Genomic DNA, 17,723 nt, shown 5'->3' with positions numbered 1-17,723 from the left:
AGGGTGTACAGACATACTTTGAAGGTGGAACTGACAATATGAATACACGAGGATGTGGTCTTGGAAAGACAGGGACGAGTAAGGGATGGCTCCCAGGTACTGGCATAAACAACCAGAAAAATAGCCTTAAAATCAAGCTGCTGGGTTTTGCTAACCAAGACATAATTTTCAAGAGAGTTATCTTTGCCATGGTTCTAAGGAATGTATTTAGTATTTCAGTTGACTCAATTTATCTGGGCTATACTTCTAAGATAATGCATAGACAGAGATCTCTTACTGGTGCCTGAATGGTGTTGGGAGTGGAGGAAGGGCCTTGGATTCAAGGAAACTCTGAGGAAAAGAAAGGAACCTCAGTTACAGTCTCAAAATATTGTTCTGCTACACGAGGAAAGAAAATGCAGGCAGTCCAGACTCCTTCCTGTCGCCAGTGGATGAGCAATACATTTTTCATCATTGATGGTAAATGGATATTAAACTTTTGCTTCATTCCATTCAATAAAGAGAAGTTCATTACTTTATGAAACAGTCTGGTTCAGTGACTGAAATATCTGCTGAATGTCCTTCTGTTAAGATTCTTTGTCTTTATAGCAAAGGTAAACATAATTCAACCTTTTTTGCAACATAGAGCAAGTCTCTTCTGATGTACATAATGCTACTAAAATCATCAAAGTCAGTCCAACTTCACTGTCCCTTCTGAGCACAGTCTTCTTGTTTCTTAAGCCATGCCTCTTAGTGTGACTTCTAGACTGCCGAACCATCCCGGAGAGCAGAGCGTGATCTAGTAGAAAGAGCCTGGGCTTTAGAAGGAGCGAAATGAAGGTTTTATGAAGGATGTGATGGAACTGGCCTTCTGATCATAAAACCCCACATCTTCCTCCTCTTCCCAGCATTCAGCCAGCCTAGATATTCCAGCTGCCTCTGCACTTTAGCATAGCCCTTTTTCTGAGTAAGTGAAAAATATGTGCACCGCTTCGTGTTTGGACCATAAAACCTCCCGCAGACATTCTTTCATATTCCTTTCTCTTTCTGGTTGGCTGAAATGAAAAATAGCCTTTGGAGTATCCTTGGATTCTGTCTTTGGGGACTACAGAGTTGCAAAGCTGGATACCTGAATCACTTTATGTTAAAAGTGCTGCCTGGTGTCTTTACCGTCTCAGTGCTTGTTATATGGTCAAGAAATGAATTATTGTTTTTGAGTTATTGTGCATTTTTGGATATTTTTGTTATACCACTTAGCTTACCCTAACTCATGTAAAGTAATAAGATACAGCTTGAAAAACAGATGAAGCTCACTGTATATATGTAAGAAATTGGAATCCCAGGTGAAAGGGATAGTGTGAGTAAAAGAACGTAGGATTTCATATTACTGGAATAAAAAGAAGCTGAGTGCAACTAAACTACCATAAGGACTAGAATATTAAGAGAATATCGGAGGAATGTGAACAGAGAAATGTGAACATTTTTAGCAAGAAACGAGTACATGGTATGAGTATGTTCTGTTTGGGAGCTGGTGGTCATTCGAGAAGAAAAAGATGTCACGTGTATCTCATATAGATAGAAGTCTGCCCAGGGAGTTGATCTGAATGTGTGAGAAAGAAATATGAATTAATCATAGATGGATTACTGGGAGAAAAATTGAAAAACTTGAAATGAAAAAAAATTAGAAGAAGAATCAGGACATTACTTTTTATACATTTATTTTACCTTTATTTCCTGTAAACTGAACAGAGATGGCTGGGACTTAAATGCCTAACCCTGCGCAGATTCATGAGGGTGCTATCTGTATGTGTCACACCAGAAAAATACACACTGTTTGTTACTGTCTAGAGCTTTGCAGCACTATTATTATCCCTGATGAGTTGGGCTGGACCCATTGTGAGCCGTGCTGCTAGAAGGCATTGACCAAATCTTAACTGTTTCTGGCTATTTTTTGCAGAGGTTGTGTTTGGCTTCCTGAGTTGCTTGCTGCCGAGATTGTGTAACTTCTATTGTCATGTATGGTTTGATCTTACCTGTTTGTGTATTCCTTTTCTCAATATATATATATATATTTTTGGTGTTTCTGTTGTGGCTCAGTGGGCTAAGAACGCAGTATAGCGTCTTGAGGATATAGGTTCAATCCCTGGCCTTGCTCAATGGGTTAATGATCTGGCATTGCTGTGAGCTGTGGCGTTACGTTGCAGATGTGGCTCAGATCTGGTGGTGTTGTGGCTGTGGTGTAGGCCAGAAGCTATAGCTCCAATTCGACCCTGAGCCCAGGAACTTCTGTATCCCACAGGTGTGGCTTAAAAAGGAAGAAAAATAAAAATGAAAAAAAATTTAAATATATATGTATTTCAAAATAACAATATCAGTATTACTACTAACAAATGATTGCTAAAAACATATTTAAGGTGACTTTTGTAATTTATCTTTTTAGTGTATTTCACTAGAAATATAGTCAAATAAATCTATTTTAAAGTCACTTGAAATAACCATGTGTGGTTGTGCACATGGCACAAAGTATATTTTTTCAGGAGTTTTTTATTTCGTATTTAATTGTTTTACAATTATCTTAAGCTTGTGTACAGTTCCAAAGTCAAATCAAAGCAAAATGTGTATTCAGAGATGTCTGGCTTCTATTGCTATATCTTCCACCCTGTTTTCTGCCTCTATAGGTAACAATTTTAAAAATTAATTTTGTGCTTTATGCCTTCATTTTTTAAATGTTAATAACCATATATACATATATTTAAATATGTTTATACTGTATATGTTCATTATATATTTTATGTGGTTTTTCATAGATAAATGGAAGCGTGCAATAGACACTTATTTCTACCTGTTTTATACACTTGCTGTGTATACTGGAACATACTCTCTTGCAGTATATAAAGATACTCGTTTCTTAAAACTCCAACATTCTTGGGATTTTAGTTAGGAAAGCTCCAAGATTCCTCCACGATTACTAAGGAATGTAAATGTTTTTAGTTATTATGTGCAGGTTTATTTAAAGATGAAATTAGTTATTTTTAATGGTTCAGGATACCAAGTTTCTAATAAAGCCACTTCTATATGTTGAAGTTTTCCTAAATGTGTGTTACTTTACTTTATACATAATCATTTTAAAATTAGCAAAATTGGTTTTCCTCTGAACCTCTTTCTTGTTAATTTAGAATGAGTCCTAGAGGAATTGTCAGATAATTGATTGGTTGACCTACATGTGCAGTTGAGGGAGTTTTAAAGATTCTTTTCTGCTTACCATGAGGAAAGTCTCTTGAGATTCAAAACTTTAGTTGCAAGCAGTTGTTTAATTTATCTTGCAGTTTTAAATGTCACACAAAGTTCAGAAAACAGATTATTTAGCCATTAAACTAAGGTCGAAGATGTTTTATCTTCCTAATGGGATAACACAGAGAATCTGGTTTGGAGTCTGATCTATAACCTTGTATAACATGCTTTAAATTTTTGTTTAGGCAGTTTGGAAGGGCTTTCTTTTGCGAAAGAAACTGACAACAGCCCTAGAGGCTATTAAGAATGAAGAATCTGAAGAGGAGTATGAAGAAATAGATTTAGAAGATTTTACATTCAGTGAAGTAAGTGCCAACTACAACATAGAAATATTGGTCTTAAAATATTTAGTATATTTACTATTGTGGAGCTAAACCAGTTTTTAAAGTTTTTATCCTTTTAAAAAATATCATTCAATAGATTTTTTTTTCAAATCACACTTGAAAAAGTATCTTCTAATTTTTTTTAACATCTTCATATATAATACAAGCTTGTACAGTGTGTAAACATGGTCGTAGGCTATTTACAAGAATTCTTTTGTGGGTGTTTTGGTTGGTGTTTTTTGTTTGTTTGTTTTGCTTTTTAGGGCCATACCTGTGGCATATGAAGTTCCCAGTCTAGGGGTCAAATCAGACCTATGGCTGCTGGCTATGCCGCAGTCACAGCAAACCGTGATCCCAGTGGCATGTGTGACCTATGCTGTGGTTCAAGGCAACGTCAGATCCTTAACCTACTGAGTGAGCCCAGGGATCGAACCCACATCCTCATGGATACTAGTCGGGTTGGTAACCCACTGAGACACAACAGGAACTCCAAATTCTTGTGTATTCTTTAACTAGATTTACATAATATTGTATCAGTGATTCGTCATTAAATATAACTCTGGGCTTATTTATGCCCTTTACAACAACCTTTAGTAATTCCTTGTTTCTTAGCATAATGAGAATAATCTCCTTAAATTGTTATTCAGGTTTTCAACAAGAAGGCAGTGACCTCTACAGCCATATTCACCACTTCCCAACCATGGAATCCACATATCTAACCACATCGAGCGCCCTCTTACTCTACAGAGCACTCGCCTTTGACAGCCTTAGCATTGTTCATTCTGTTCCCTTTCCTCTAGGTCGTTAAACGTACCTAACCACCACTCACGTTAAGATGTAGAGGATTTCCTGCTGGGGTGCAGTGGGTTAAGAATCCAATTTCTACAGTTCAGGTCACTGCAGAGGCACAGGTTCGACCTTGGGCGTGGTGCAGTAGGTTAGCTGTGGGTTAAAGGATCCAGATTTGCTGCAGCTGCAAGAACTGTGGCTTGAATTCAGTCCCTGGCCCTGGAACTTGCATATGTCCTGTGTGAAGAAAAAAAAAAAAAAAAAAAAATATATATATATATATATATATATATATATATATATGAGTTCCCGTCATAGCACAGTGGAAACAAATCCACCTAGGAACCGTTAAGCTGCGGGTTCGATACCTGGCCTCGCTCAGTGGGTTAAGGATCTGGCGTTGCTATGAACTGTGGTGTAGGTTGCAGAGGCAGCTCAAATCTGGTGTTTCTGCGGCCGTGGAGTAGGCCAGCAGCAACAGCTCCGATTTGACCCCTAGCCTGGGAACCTCCATATGCTGCGGGTGCGGCCCTAAAAGGACAAAAAAGACAAAAACAAAAAACCATATAGAACCTATGACTATTCCCAGAAGACTTCCTTATGCCTCTATAGTATTCATACCTCCAACATCATAGATGAGTTTTGCCTATTTCTGAACTTCCTATATGTGGAATCATCTAGTATGTACTTTTTTTCACACAATATTATGTCTGTGAGATTTATCTATATGATTGACTGTAGCTGTATATATACCACTCTTTTGAACATACTACTTCTTGTCTATTATATGAAATGTGCCACTATCTGAAAGTCTCTTCTACTACTGGGTTATTGGTTATGGAGTTATTTCTACTGTTGCCTGTCATAACCAAAGACATTATAAGCATTCTTGGCACATGTCTTTTGACATTCAATATTGAATATGAGTATGTGACATACATATTCACATTTCTTTTGCAAATTAAAATTGATGTTTACTTATGTTTAGTAGATAGTGCCTAACAGTATTCCAAAGTGATTGTATGAATTTACAGTCATATCAGCAGATTATGAGAGTTTCAGAGAGGCTTCATCCTCACCAACACTGTATTTTCACATCATTCTGAAGTTTGTAGTGGTATCTAGTTCTTTTAATTTGCATTTCTCTAATATCTGTCAGTTTGGAAAAAGTGGTACTTTTAGAATATTTTAAAATTCATGAACACAGAATATCTCATTATTTACTTTAAATCTCTCCATACATTGCTCTGTGGTTTTCTTTATAGTGGCCTTATACATTTTTTGGTTAGATTCATTCTTAGGTATTTGATATTTTCTGATATTTTATTTTTGTACACCAACCTTATATCCAGCCACTTTGTTGAAAATCACAAATTAATTTTAATAGACTGTCTCTCAGGTCTTTGAATATTCCATACACAGAGTTATGTCACCTAAGAATAATACCAGCTTTTTTTCCCCAATTCTTATGCCTCTTGTTTATTTTTCTTGCTTTATTACCCTGACTACTACCTCTAGTAAAATGTTAAGTAGTGGTGATATTGGCAGGCATCGTTTGGTAGCTCCTGATCTCAGGGTGAAAACTTTCCACCATGAAGTCGGATGTTGGGTAAATGTTTCTGGTAGAAACTGTATATTTGATTAAGAGAGTTACCCTCCATAACATCTTCTTATCTTTCCAAGAGGTTAATATGATGATGATATTGATGACTCTATATATGATTTGGATTTTGTCAAATGATTTTTATGCTTATAACATTGATTTTCAAACATGAAATCTTATATTCCTGAGTAAACCAACTTAGCTATGATGCATTATCTTTTTATCTAGTGCTGAATTTGATTTGCTAATATTTTGTTTAGAATTTTTGCATTCATATTCACAAAGAGGTTGTGCCTCTAAACTTTCTTTCTTATAAAACTCTGTTTTTGGATTTTGGTATAGAGATTATGTTGACCTTCTGTTTGAGTAAGAAATTCATCCTTTGTGGAGTTTGATGTAAGATTGATGTTATTTGCTTCTTAAAAGTTTATCTTAGCACATAGTCTGTTTGGGAAAATGTTCCATATGCACTTGAAAGGAATATGCATTCTACAGGGGGTATAGTTACTAAAATCTAAATTACATATAGTTCATTAATTGTGTTTTTTAAAATCTTCTGTATTTTTAGTGATTTTGGTAGGTCTCTATCAGTTATTGACAGAGAATACTAAAATATCTTATTGTGTTTGTTGGTTTCTCTAAATCAGTTTTTAGTTCTGTCAAATTCTGCCTCATACTTTGAAGCTGTGTTATTAGATTTTGGATCATTAAATCATTGTATTATTGACCTTTTTTCATGATAAAATTTTACTCTTTAGTTTCTCTCTTTAATGAATCACCCTAATGAATACTTCCTCTGATATTTTCATATCTATAGCTTCTTTCCTTAGACTAATAATTTCATTACATATATTTTCCTAAACATTCCCATTAAACATTTCTGTTGCTTGTATTTGAAAGTGTGGCTCATATAAGAGTATATAGTTGGATTTGCTTATTTTTATATTTTATTCTAATTTTTTATTAATATATTCAGAGTCAAATTTATTTTAAGAGTGTAATTAGGCTTATATATCAGCTTTCTATTTGTATTTTATTTGTTCTGTGTTTCTTTTTTGCTTTTTTATTACTTTTTTCTCATTAATCAAGTACTTTTTGCTTTCCCTTCTCCCCCCCCCGCATTACCTTGTTAATTTATTGTTACCTCTTCTATGCATTTCATTCCTTTCTGCATTATCATGCTTCTAGCATTTTCTTTTGCCCAAAGGACTTTCTTTAGCATTTATTTCAGTTCATGATTATGATTACTTGAAGATTTCTTTTTTTATGTTCAAAATTCCAAGTTTATTACTATCCATTCTCCTGTTTCCTGTATTTCTAAAATCATTGATACAGTATTTACTATTAATTTTACTAAGCAAAGGATTTTGAAGTTACAATATTTTGTCAACATTCTGATGATACCATGGAGGTCAAATTCCAGAAAATGTTGTCACATGACCACTAATGATAATTAGCAAAAATCCATTAGGGTGGAACTGATGAGATCCATGAGATCCTGGACTCCTGCTACATCAGAATATATTGCATCTTGAAATACAGTATAACAGGAGTCCATCTCAGACCTGAAAGATGAGAAAGAATTTGTAATGGATTCCATAATATAAATATTCTCTTTTAATATTGATATTTAGCATAGATCAATAATATCAAAATATCTTATTTTTAAAGCAAAAACTTGGTTATCCCTTATCATTTATATATATTTTTCCTTGTAAAGCATTTGTGATGTTATCTAAGTTAACAGGCATGTATTTGGCACCTATTATGTGCCAAGCTCTATGGTTACTTAAGTGTAAAGTATGATTTTAACACTCCATTATTCTACTCTAGTGAAAAGACAGATTATTTTTAAAAGTTATGATAGAAGTTAACTTTTGAAAATTTCTTTTACTTAAAATTTTGATGAGTATCTTCTCTAGATAGAGAACTCTAGGTAGATCTTTGACATTTAAAGATGCCATTTTATTAGCTTCTGGCTTTCATAGATTCTATTGAAAAGTCAATAATGGGGCTTATTTTTTCTTCTCTGAAGATATATCTCCCTAACCCCTACTCTCCAGACTACTTTTAAAGTTCACTTCCTGTTTTTGCTTTTCAGCAGAGTATGATTTTCTTTGTATGTACTCTGCTTGGAATGGGGACAGTCATGTGGCTTCTTGAATCTGTGGTTGATGTGTTTTAATTGCTTGGCCAGAGTTATATCAAATATTTAATCTTTTTCATTATCTCTCTTCTTTGAGGTAAAATGCCTCCAAAAATATATATGCTAGAGTTTCTTACTATTTCTCATGTGTCTCTTACTCTTTTCTGAATTTTGTTTCTTTTTTTTTACTTCCATATTTTAATTTGGGTGTTTCCTACTGACCTATCTTATAGTTCTCTAATCAGGTCTCCTGAATTATCTAATCATTTTTAGCCTATCAAATTCTTTTTTCCTTTTTTTCCTTTTCTTTTAAAAGTTGTGTTAGACTACACATAACATAAAATTTATCATCCTAACCATTTTTAAATGTACAATTCAGTTCTATTAAATACATTCATATTTTTATGCAGCCATCAACACTATCCATCCTCATCACTCTTTCATCATGTAAATCTGAAACTCTATATCCATGGAACACTAACCCCCCATTCTCCCCTCCCTCAGCTCCTGGCATCCTCTGTCCTACTTTCTGTCTCTATGATTCTGACTACTCTAAGTGCCTCATGTAAGTAGAATCATACAGTATCTGTTTTGTTTTGTTTTTTGTTTTTTGACTGGCTGATGCCACCCAGCATAGTGTCCTCGAGTTTTATTCATGTTGAAGCATTTTGCAGAATTTCTTTCCTTTTCAGGGCTGAATAATATTCCATTGTATATATACACCACATTTTGTTTATGCATTCATTTGTCAGTAGACACCGGGTTGCTTCCGAGGTTTGGCTCTTGTGAGCAATGCGACTACAAACTTTAGTGTACAAATATCTCTACAAGACCCTGGTTTCATTTCTTTTGGGAATATATACTCAGAAATGGAATTACATAATTGCTGGATCATATAATCCTATGTTTAAATTCTTAGGAACTACTGTATTGTTTTCTACAGGGGCTGCACCGTTTTTCCTTTCCCACCAACAGTGCACAAAGGTTCTAATTTCTTCCCAGCCTCACCAATGCTTTGCTGTTTTCTGTTTGTTGTTTTTGTGTGTTTGTTTTTTAGTAGTCATCCTGATGGGTATGAAGGTGACTATCTACTAATTTTTTGATTTCAGGGTTTTTTAAAGTGGAATTTCTACTTATTATTTATTGTAATTTCCAGTTATATGTTGAAATTTCTATCATTTCCTATTTTTTCTGGAAGATACTGATTATGGTATTTTCATAGCTTTCTCTGTTAATTGAAGCATCTGAACCACTTGTTTTATTTCTGTTGACAGTTTATCTCTTGTATTTTGAGCCAGTTCCTCTGTTAGCATTTAATCTTTGATTAAGTATCAGACATGTAAAAAGCGTAAAGATACTGGAAGATGTTTTCTTTCTCTAAAGAGGATTTAATTTTATTCTAACAGGCAAATGTTATATAGGCAGAGACCCTTTAGAAGCTTATCTTCAAGCTTTGTTAGGGCTAGTCTATTTCTGGTTTCTCTTAGGGTTGAGCCAATATCATATCTAACCTGAAAGTGGGCTGTTTACCAGGCTACCTTCATCTTGTTTGTTCCTGAATTCTAATTCCTTTTTCCACAGCATCAAGTAACTAAAGAAGCTTCTTAGCTTTGTGAGCTTCCCAGTTGTTGCTATGCACTTTGATCTCTCCTACACATGTACTCCTTGGAATTTGGAAACACATGAAGGGTTATTTTATACACGACTTTGAGCTCATGTTTCTGTGATTCTCTCCTCTCAGGGATCTTGGTCCTTCAATCCTACCTGCCTCAGCATCCCTTCACTTCAACCTTTGTCTCTTCATCCCAGTGAAACTGCTATAAGTGGACCTCACATATCTGCTTGGCTTCTCTTTCCTGTTGATAAACTTGGGGATTCCCCTGAGGAAAAATATGGAGAAAAATACAGGGCTATACCTGACTAAAGCTATAACAGAATGAAATGGCCAGAGTGAAATGTTCCCCCTTAAGAATTCAGAAGCCTCGGAAACCCTACATTTTATAAAGGGTTGCTAGCAAACCTGATCATCCCATGCTCAGAGGACGTTGTTCTTTTCTTACACTAGACAGCAAATAAATTTTGCTTTCTGCTCTGGGGGGAAACACTAAGAGGCTACCTTGCAAGCTATACTAACATCTTCGGAGAAATAGTGTAGAACCAAAGTTATCATGAAGTCTTGCAGAAGGATTACAGAGCTTATCTGCCAACAAGAGCTACTCCTTGGGTGTACATGGCAAAATCATCTCACCCTCCGGTGGTCACTCTGAATAATCTGGCAGAGGCGAAGACAAAATCCATCAGGTTTCCCTCATGATACAGTTAATGAGGTTTCCTATCAATACCCCACGCATTTATTTCCTCTTCAAGTTCAGTATTGACCTTCCCACTAGACTTGAGACTTTAACCCAGGAAGAGCTGGGGAAGTATTAGCTATTACACAGACTCTTTCTTGGCCCTTAAGGAGGCAATCTAAGGCAATTTAGCCGTCTGAAACAGCCCTAGCCTGTGAGTTGAGGGATGACTTGAATGCTTTCCAGGGCCCTAGTAATGTTTCCTTAACATTTGAAGGTGATTTATGACCAGAATACCGTCCAGGTGACATTTGTCTACCCCATAGTATGACTGAAAATGGGAGCGGGGAAAAACATCCAGAGATGTTTTATACGGAGGTGCAGGATCTGGGGGCATCCTTTGCTGTCTTGATAGAGTTCTCAATGAGTTTAAGGGAAACAGCTATCAAGTGTTGTCTCAGCCTCCTGGAAGGGGTTGGCAAACCCAGCAATAAGTTAAATTTAAGGTGTTTGCAGGAGCTTAGGAGGGCCCTACAGGGGTGGGTTTTTGGTTTTGTTTTGTTTTGTTTATGGAGCAAGGCTTCAGAGGTAGTTCTGAAGGACAAGAGATCATGAATGTCTGTCCCTTCCTCATACCTCTCAGGATCTGAGGTTTTCTTGAAGATGTGACTTGCTGTTCTCCATTAACTTCTTAAAATTAGTGTCTCATTTCAGTAGCTATGACGTCACCTTTTTTCCTAATCACTCTCTATTCACATCTCGCCCTTTCATCCAGAAGGGTTCAGAAGACAAGGAACAAGTGCATTTTTATAAAACTTAACCGGAGAAAAAAGTATGTATATGTGTATGTGTAACTGGGTCCCCATGCTGTACAGTGAAAAAAAAAAATTGTGTTGGGGAAATAACAATAAATAAATAAATAGCTTTCAACTCCAAAAAAATAAAAAAATTAAATATTAAAAATAAAAGCAAACTTAACCAGGATTTCTGTACCTCAACTCCCCTGTGGCCAGGCTGCACCCTGAGGATGTATCGGTCGTGCTGGCCTGAGACTTCCTGTTTGGGAAAAGAAATATGCTTAAAGACCAGGAATGGTAAGAGCAGAATCCTGGTTGTCAAAATAGCTCTGTGTTATCCTCCACGTATTTTTTTCAAACTGTTACCTGGGAAGTAGCTACAGAGAGTATAATCCCTTCCTGGGGACATTCACATTAACTGATCAAATTGCCTTATTAAGGTGTGTGGACAGAAGGAAGTGAGAGTGATGAAGCAAACTATCCAGCTTATTATTGAGTAGCTTTTTTGATAAAAGGCACTCAATCGTCAAGCTCCAGTGGTCCAGAAAAGTGAAAAATTACACAGACATATTTCAAGGGTGACAGTTATATGGCCAAAGTTAGCTGATAGATAACCTGAAAAAGTATCAAAATTTGAGAAGGAAAGAGAGGGTTTAGAAAGTGAGATTTGAGATTCATCATGGGCCAGATTTCCAAACTGTTAAGAGTTCTGTGGTGCTACAAAATTTATCAAGAAGAATTAGAAAGAATTATTTTGAGGCAGCTTGGGGAGAAGAGGAGGAACGTGTTGAGGCGCAGAGTAGGGGTTGGTGGAGGGAATAAAAACAAAATCAGGGCATGGCTTTTAGAATTTCTAGAACTTATTCAGCACTAACTGACATGTGGCTTAGGGCAAGTCTAATTCTGTCAAATGAAAGGATTACACTAGTTGGTATGAAAAAATTTGCATATACATATGCAAATAAACATGATATTATCTGCAGGTTTTGTGATAGCCTTATTTCCTAATCTATCAAAGAATATACGAGATTAGGAGTGTATATATGTTCTCAAAGAACACAAATTATGTGTATACACACACATATATATATTCAAATGTTTGTGAGCACAATTACAAATTTCTCTAAGTACATTTTAAATTTGTAAGTAAATCTGGTAATAGTCTTATAATAAATAGAAAGCTTTCTAGATTCTTAGTTGTAGGTTAAAGAATATTTAAACAGAAGGTTTTTCTTAAGCAATAACTGAAATTTGTGTGAATGTCCAATGACAAGCATGATATATTAATATACAGCTTTAAAACAGTAGTATATTTATAATCTTGGCCAATTCCTCCTGACATTTTGAGATTTTTTTTCCTCACATACTAGGTACTGCCAAATATACATGATATTAATAAACTTGAACTCATATGAATCATTAGTTTTGATAACATTTTTGGTTGAGATTATATAATTACTAAAAGTCACTTTAGCATTTTATATTAAATGTTCTGTTTATGTCTCTAGAAATTTCTAAGAGACGATGGTTAAGAATTGCTCCGGAAGCTTACCAAAATTTGTGACGTTACGTTAAAAAACAAGAAAAACTATTTTCAAAGTTTTCTGCATGTTTGAATATCAATTTACAGACCTACATTTCCCCCCAGACTTTGTGTAACTTCTTTTCCAAGGAAGGAATCTCTGTCATCATATATATGATATGGCAGAGAAATCACTGTGCTTTGTGGGATCTTGTCCTGCTGCAGAAAGAGAACAGTTGGAATCCCAGAGAATACAAAAAAGAGGTGGTTTGACAAGTGTTTAAGGAAAAAAAAGTTGTTCGTTTATATAAAAATTAGTTCATAAGTCAGACTGCTTGCCTGGCATTACTGGTCCTTTTCCACAGTCTCTCCCCAGAGAGCATGTTACCTTTAAAATTTTTATTCCAACTTTATTTTATTGTGTGAAGATACACACTGCATAAAATTTGCCATCTTAACCATTTCAAGTGTATTCATTACTATTAAATATATTCATAGAGTCGTGCTACCATCACCACCACATAGATCTAGAACTCTTCTTGCCTTACAAAATTGTATACCTATTAAACAAGATACCTGAAAACCGAAACTGTATACCTATGAAACAGTTAACTCTTCGTTGTCCTATAATATCCTAAAGTTATAAGCACTTTAAGTTAAATTTACACCAGCTTAACTTTAGTAGCATCCATAAATTCTGCTTCTTTACAGCTTTATCTCCTCCCCTTTCAGTTGTTGGTGTCAAAAAATTACATCATTATACATTGTGTGCCCCAAACATAGACTAATACTTTCTCTAAATATATTAATCTCTTAAATCATGTAGAAAGCAAAAGGTGGAGTTACAAGCCAAAGTTTCAATAATACTAGCTTTTAAACTAAGAATTGTTTTTAAATGTATTAGTATCTTAAATTATGTAGAAGACAAAAAGTAGGATTCCGTCCTGGCTCAGCAGTTAATGAACCCACCTAGCATCCGTGAGGACGTGGGTTAGATCCCTGGCCTCACTCATTGGGTTTGGGATCCAGCATTGCCCTGGGCTGTGTGGCTCAAATCCTGCCTTGCTGTGGCTCTGGGGTGGGCCTGCAGCTACAGCTCGCTTTTTATAACTTCCCAGGAAGTCACCTTTAGTGAGATCCTTATTTCTTCATTTGACTTTGAACTGCTATCTAGTATTCTTTCATTTCAGCCTGCAGAACTCTCTTTAGCATTTCTTTCAAGACAGGTATAATGGTAATGAACTCTCTCAGCTTTTGTTTATCTGGGAATGCGTTCCGTTCCTCAATTTAAAGGACAGTTTGTCAGATAGAGGATTCTTGATTGACAGTTTTTTCTTTCAGCGCTCTGAATATGTCAGCCCACCACCTTCTGGGTGTCAAAGATGCTGATGAGAAGATCTTCTGATAATCTTCTTGAGGATCCCTTACATGTGACAGGTTGCTTCTCATTTGCCGCTTTCAAGATTCTCTCTTTGGAAGTTCCCTAGTGGCTCAGTGGGTTAAGGATCTGGCATTGTCACCGCTGTAGTGAGAGTTCAGTCCCTAGCCTGGGAGCTTCTGCATGCTGTAGGCTCAGTTAAAAAAAAAAATTGAAACAAAGATTTTTGTCTTTGCTTTCTGAAAGTTTGATTATAATGCGTCTTAGTCTAGGGCTCTTTGAGTTTATCTTACTTCAAAATCATTGAGCTTCTCAGATGTATATATTCAGGTGTGTCATTGAATTGGGGAAAATTTTAGTCGTTATTTTTTCAAATATTCTCTCTACCCTTTCTTTTTTTTCTGTGACTCCCATGATGTATATGTTGGTCCATTTCATGGCGTCTCAAAGGTCCCTTAGGTTCTGTTCACTTTTATTCAGTCTTTTTTCTTGCTGTTCTTTAGACTTAATAATTCCATTACTGTATCTTAAAATTCAATCCTTCATCTACCTACTCAGAGGCAGATCTCTCTAGTGAATCCCATCAGTGAATTCTAGTGAATTTTTCATTTCAGTTATTGTACTTTTCAGCTTTAAAATTTCTTCTTGATTTCTGTTCAAGTTTTCTCTCTTAATCGATATTTCTATTTTGTCCACTACATTATTTTCTCTCTTCTTTTAGTTCACTGAATATCTTTAAGATCGTTATTTTAAAGTCTTTTGGAGTTCCCGTCATGGTGCAGTGGAAAAGAATCCGACTAGGAACCATGAGGTTGTGGGTTCGATCCCTGGCCTCACTCAGTGGGTTAAGGATCCAGTGTTGCCATGAGCTGTGGTGTAGATCGCAGACACAGCTCAGATCTGGCATTGCTGTGGTTCTGGCGTAGGTGGGCAGCTGTAGCTCTGATTAGACCCCTAGCCTGGGAACCTCCATATGCTGCGGGTGCAGCCCAAAATAAAACAAGACAAAAAAGATAAAGTCTTTGTCTAGTAAGTCTGCCATGAGATCTTTTGAAGAGATAGTTCTTGTTGATTTTTTTTTTCCTTTGAATGGGCTGTACATCTTTCTTTGCTCGTATGCCTTACAAATTTATTTAAAATTAGTCACTGAATTTAATAATGTGGCAAGTTTATAAATCAGGTTCTCTCTCTTCCCCAGAGGCGGATAAGTTTTTTTTGTTTTTGTTTTGATTGTCATAGGCTGTGTCTGTGCCAAGGATCAGCCTGAGTTGTAAACTCAAGGTCTTCTCCATTCTTTTCTAAGCCTGTACCTTTCCCTGGACATAAGTGCTAACTTTCTCATTTCCCACATATATGCAGATGCTTTGGGATATCCTAGTCTTTTTTTAAGACCAATATTCTAGTCTTTAATGTTCATCTTCCAAAAGAGGGAAAAAGAGAAAAATGAAGCTGGGACAGCATGGGGGAAGAACTTCAGTCCTTTAAATCCTCTGGAAATCACTTAGTAGGTAGATTAAATATGCTTAAAAGGGGAGCATATTTAACAACAACAATAGGGAAGGCACCGCTTGCCTCTTTGTACTTCTGTGATCAGAAGCAGCTATCAACAGTCCGAGAACAAATCTCCATTATTTGGAAGACAGCATCCTCATTGTCCACCCTGGCTCCTACAGACTGTGTGCAAGTTACTCTTTGAAACACACAAATAGCTAGGTGCCTGCCTTGGGGCTGGGGAGCAGAGGAGAGATAGCTGCTACTGTGCTAAGAGCTGACAGTGACCAAAGTTAAGCACAATTTACTTTCCAAGTCTTCCCCAGGACACTGCAAGCCTTCAGTAGACTCTAGCATTCCCAAATGATTACATTAACAGATTCTGCCAGTTCAGTTGTTATTTAGGTTGGAAGACAGGTTCCTGGTGCTCTCTACCCCACCATCTTCCCAGAATCCTCTGGCACATTGCCTTTTGTAGTATTGTCCCTACGTCTTCTCTTCATTTAGCAATTTTGTAGAGTAAGAGTACTGATAATTTTTTTTTTCTTTGTAGGACTGCATCCATTACACATGGAAATTCCCTAAGCTAGGGGTCAAATCTGAGCTGCAACTGCTGGCTTGCGCCATAGTCACAGCAACATGGATCTGAGCTGCATCTGCGACTTACACTGCAGTTTGCAACAATGCTGGATCCTTAATCCACTGAGCAAGGCCAGGGATCGTACCCTCCTCCTCAAGGATGGTTGGGTTCTTAACCCACTGAGCCACAATGGGAATGTCTGGAATGCTGATTTAATGATAGCTAATAAGCCTTGGGACTTGATGTTTCCTGAGATAGATCTGAGTTTTCCTTTATTTGTCCTACAAAAGAAAGAATTAAAAAAATTGAGCCCTGTATATTGTTTGCAATTTTGCAATAAATAGCCCTTGTTAAATAAGATATATATTCTTAAACCAGATATAATTGATATAACCATGATATATAAATATATGTTAATAATCTCTGCCTAGAAGCATCTGGACTGTGTCCCAGTGCCCACCTGAGTAAAGGTGTCCTTTTTACACAGATAGTCAAATAACATGAATTTGATTAGGTTTCCAAAGAGTAAATGCTATAAGTAATAGTGTGTCATTGCACTGCTGGCTTGTAGTCAGGATGTCTCAGTCTTGCATTTCTAATGGTCTTTCAAGAGATAGTCAAGAAACACTGAAACTCTGTAACTGGAAAATTGTATTTAGTTTAGTCTCCTCAGATTATAGTCATTCCAGTTCTCGAAATACATAAATATGTTTGATCATTTTAGAATCTTTTAAAAAACAAATTCACTGCTATTCTGGATCATCCTTTTTTCCTAAAGATTCAAAAACAATTATAGAACCACAGAATACTGTTTAAATCATATTAGGTAATTCAAGCAAATAGAATTTAGATAAGTATATTCTAAATGATGTAACACTAGCATAACTAGTTTGGTTCCATTGTAGAAAGACAAAATAAATTTGTAAATTACATAAATGGAATAAAGGTGTTGTAAGACGAAGAGCGAAGTGACTTAAAATGAGGTCATTTAAAAAAACTAAAAAAAGCAAGAAAAGAATGTATGCACCTGGGTCACCATGCATTAGCAGAACACGGTAAACCAGCTAAAGTGGAAAAAAATAATCATTGTATATCAAAATAAAATAAAATGAGGTCATTTCAGAATTTGTGTTTACGTGTTTATCGTTCAAACACTTGAATTAGGGAATATGAGGATCCATATTCCCTATATTGCCACAAACTTTTTTCCCATCTACTTACAAAATTTGTGAAATTTTGAACAAAAATTAAAAGTTATCTTGCAGATGGTATTTGAAGAAAGTTGATACTAACATGTTAAAATACTCCAACTTTTTAATAGTGAGGTTTGATAGAAAATATTTTAATAATTTGCATAATATAAAGCCAAACTTTTATTTCCCTCCGTTATTTCTAGAGTTGGCTCAGAGTCATAGTTATCAAAAAATAGTTTTTTTAAATATCCTGAGTAGTCTGAACCTCTCCTTTTTTTAGAGCATGTGAGTACTTGAGTTTTCACTTTATCCCTCTTGGTGATGAAAAATCTTATCCCAT

At 35.9% G+C, this 17,723-nt stretch overlaps 1 protein-coding gene across 7 annotated transcripts in view; it reads left to right on the top strand.

The window, feature by feature from the left end:
* Nucleotides 1-17,723, top strand: part of LRRIQ1 (leucine rich repeats and IQ motif containing 1) — a 232,695-nt gene that overhangs the window by 131,467 nt on the left and 83,505 nt on the right. For all 7 annotated transcript variants that reach the window (XR_014845500.1, XM_021092795.2, XM_021092790.2 and 4 more), the window contains exon 18: nucleotides 3,456-3,575. Coding sequence is in view for 6 of the 7 variants with exons in the window: in XM_021092795.2 (XP_020948454.2) it covers nucleotides 3,456-3,575 (120 nt within the window). In the remaining variant the exon portion in view is untranslated. The remainder of the gene's footprint in view (nucleotides 1-3,455; nucleotides 3,576-17,723) is intronic.

Source organism: Sus scrofa, chromosome 5, assembly GCF_054392235.1.
Source record: "Sus scrofa isolate SSC_HxYL_T2T_F1_AM1 chromosome 5, Sscrofa_HxYL_maternal_Yorkshire_Landrace_v2.0, whole genome shotgun sequence".
In the NCBI taxonomy this organism is placed as follows: Eukaryota; Metazoa; Chordata; class Mammalia; order Artiodactyla; family Suidae; genus Sus; species Sus scrofa.
This window is presented reverse-complemented; position numbering and strand designations above follow the sequence as displayed.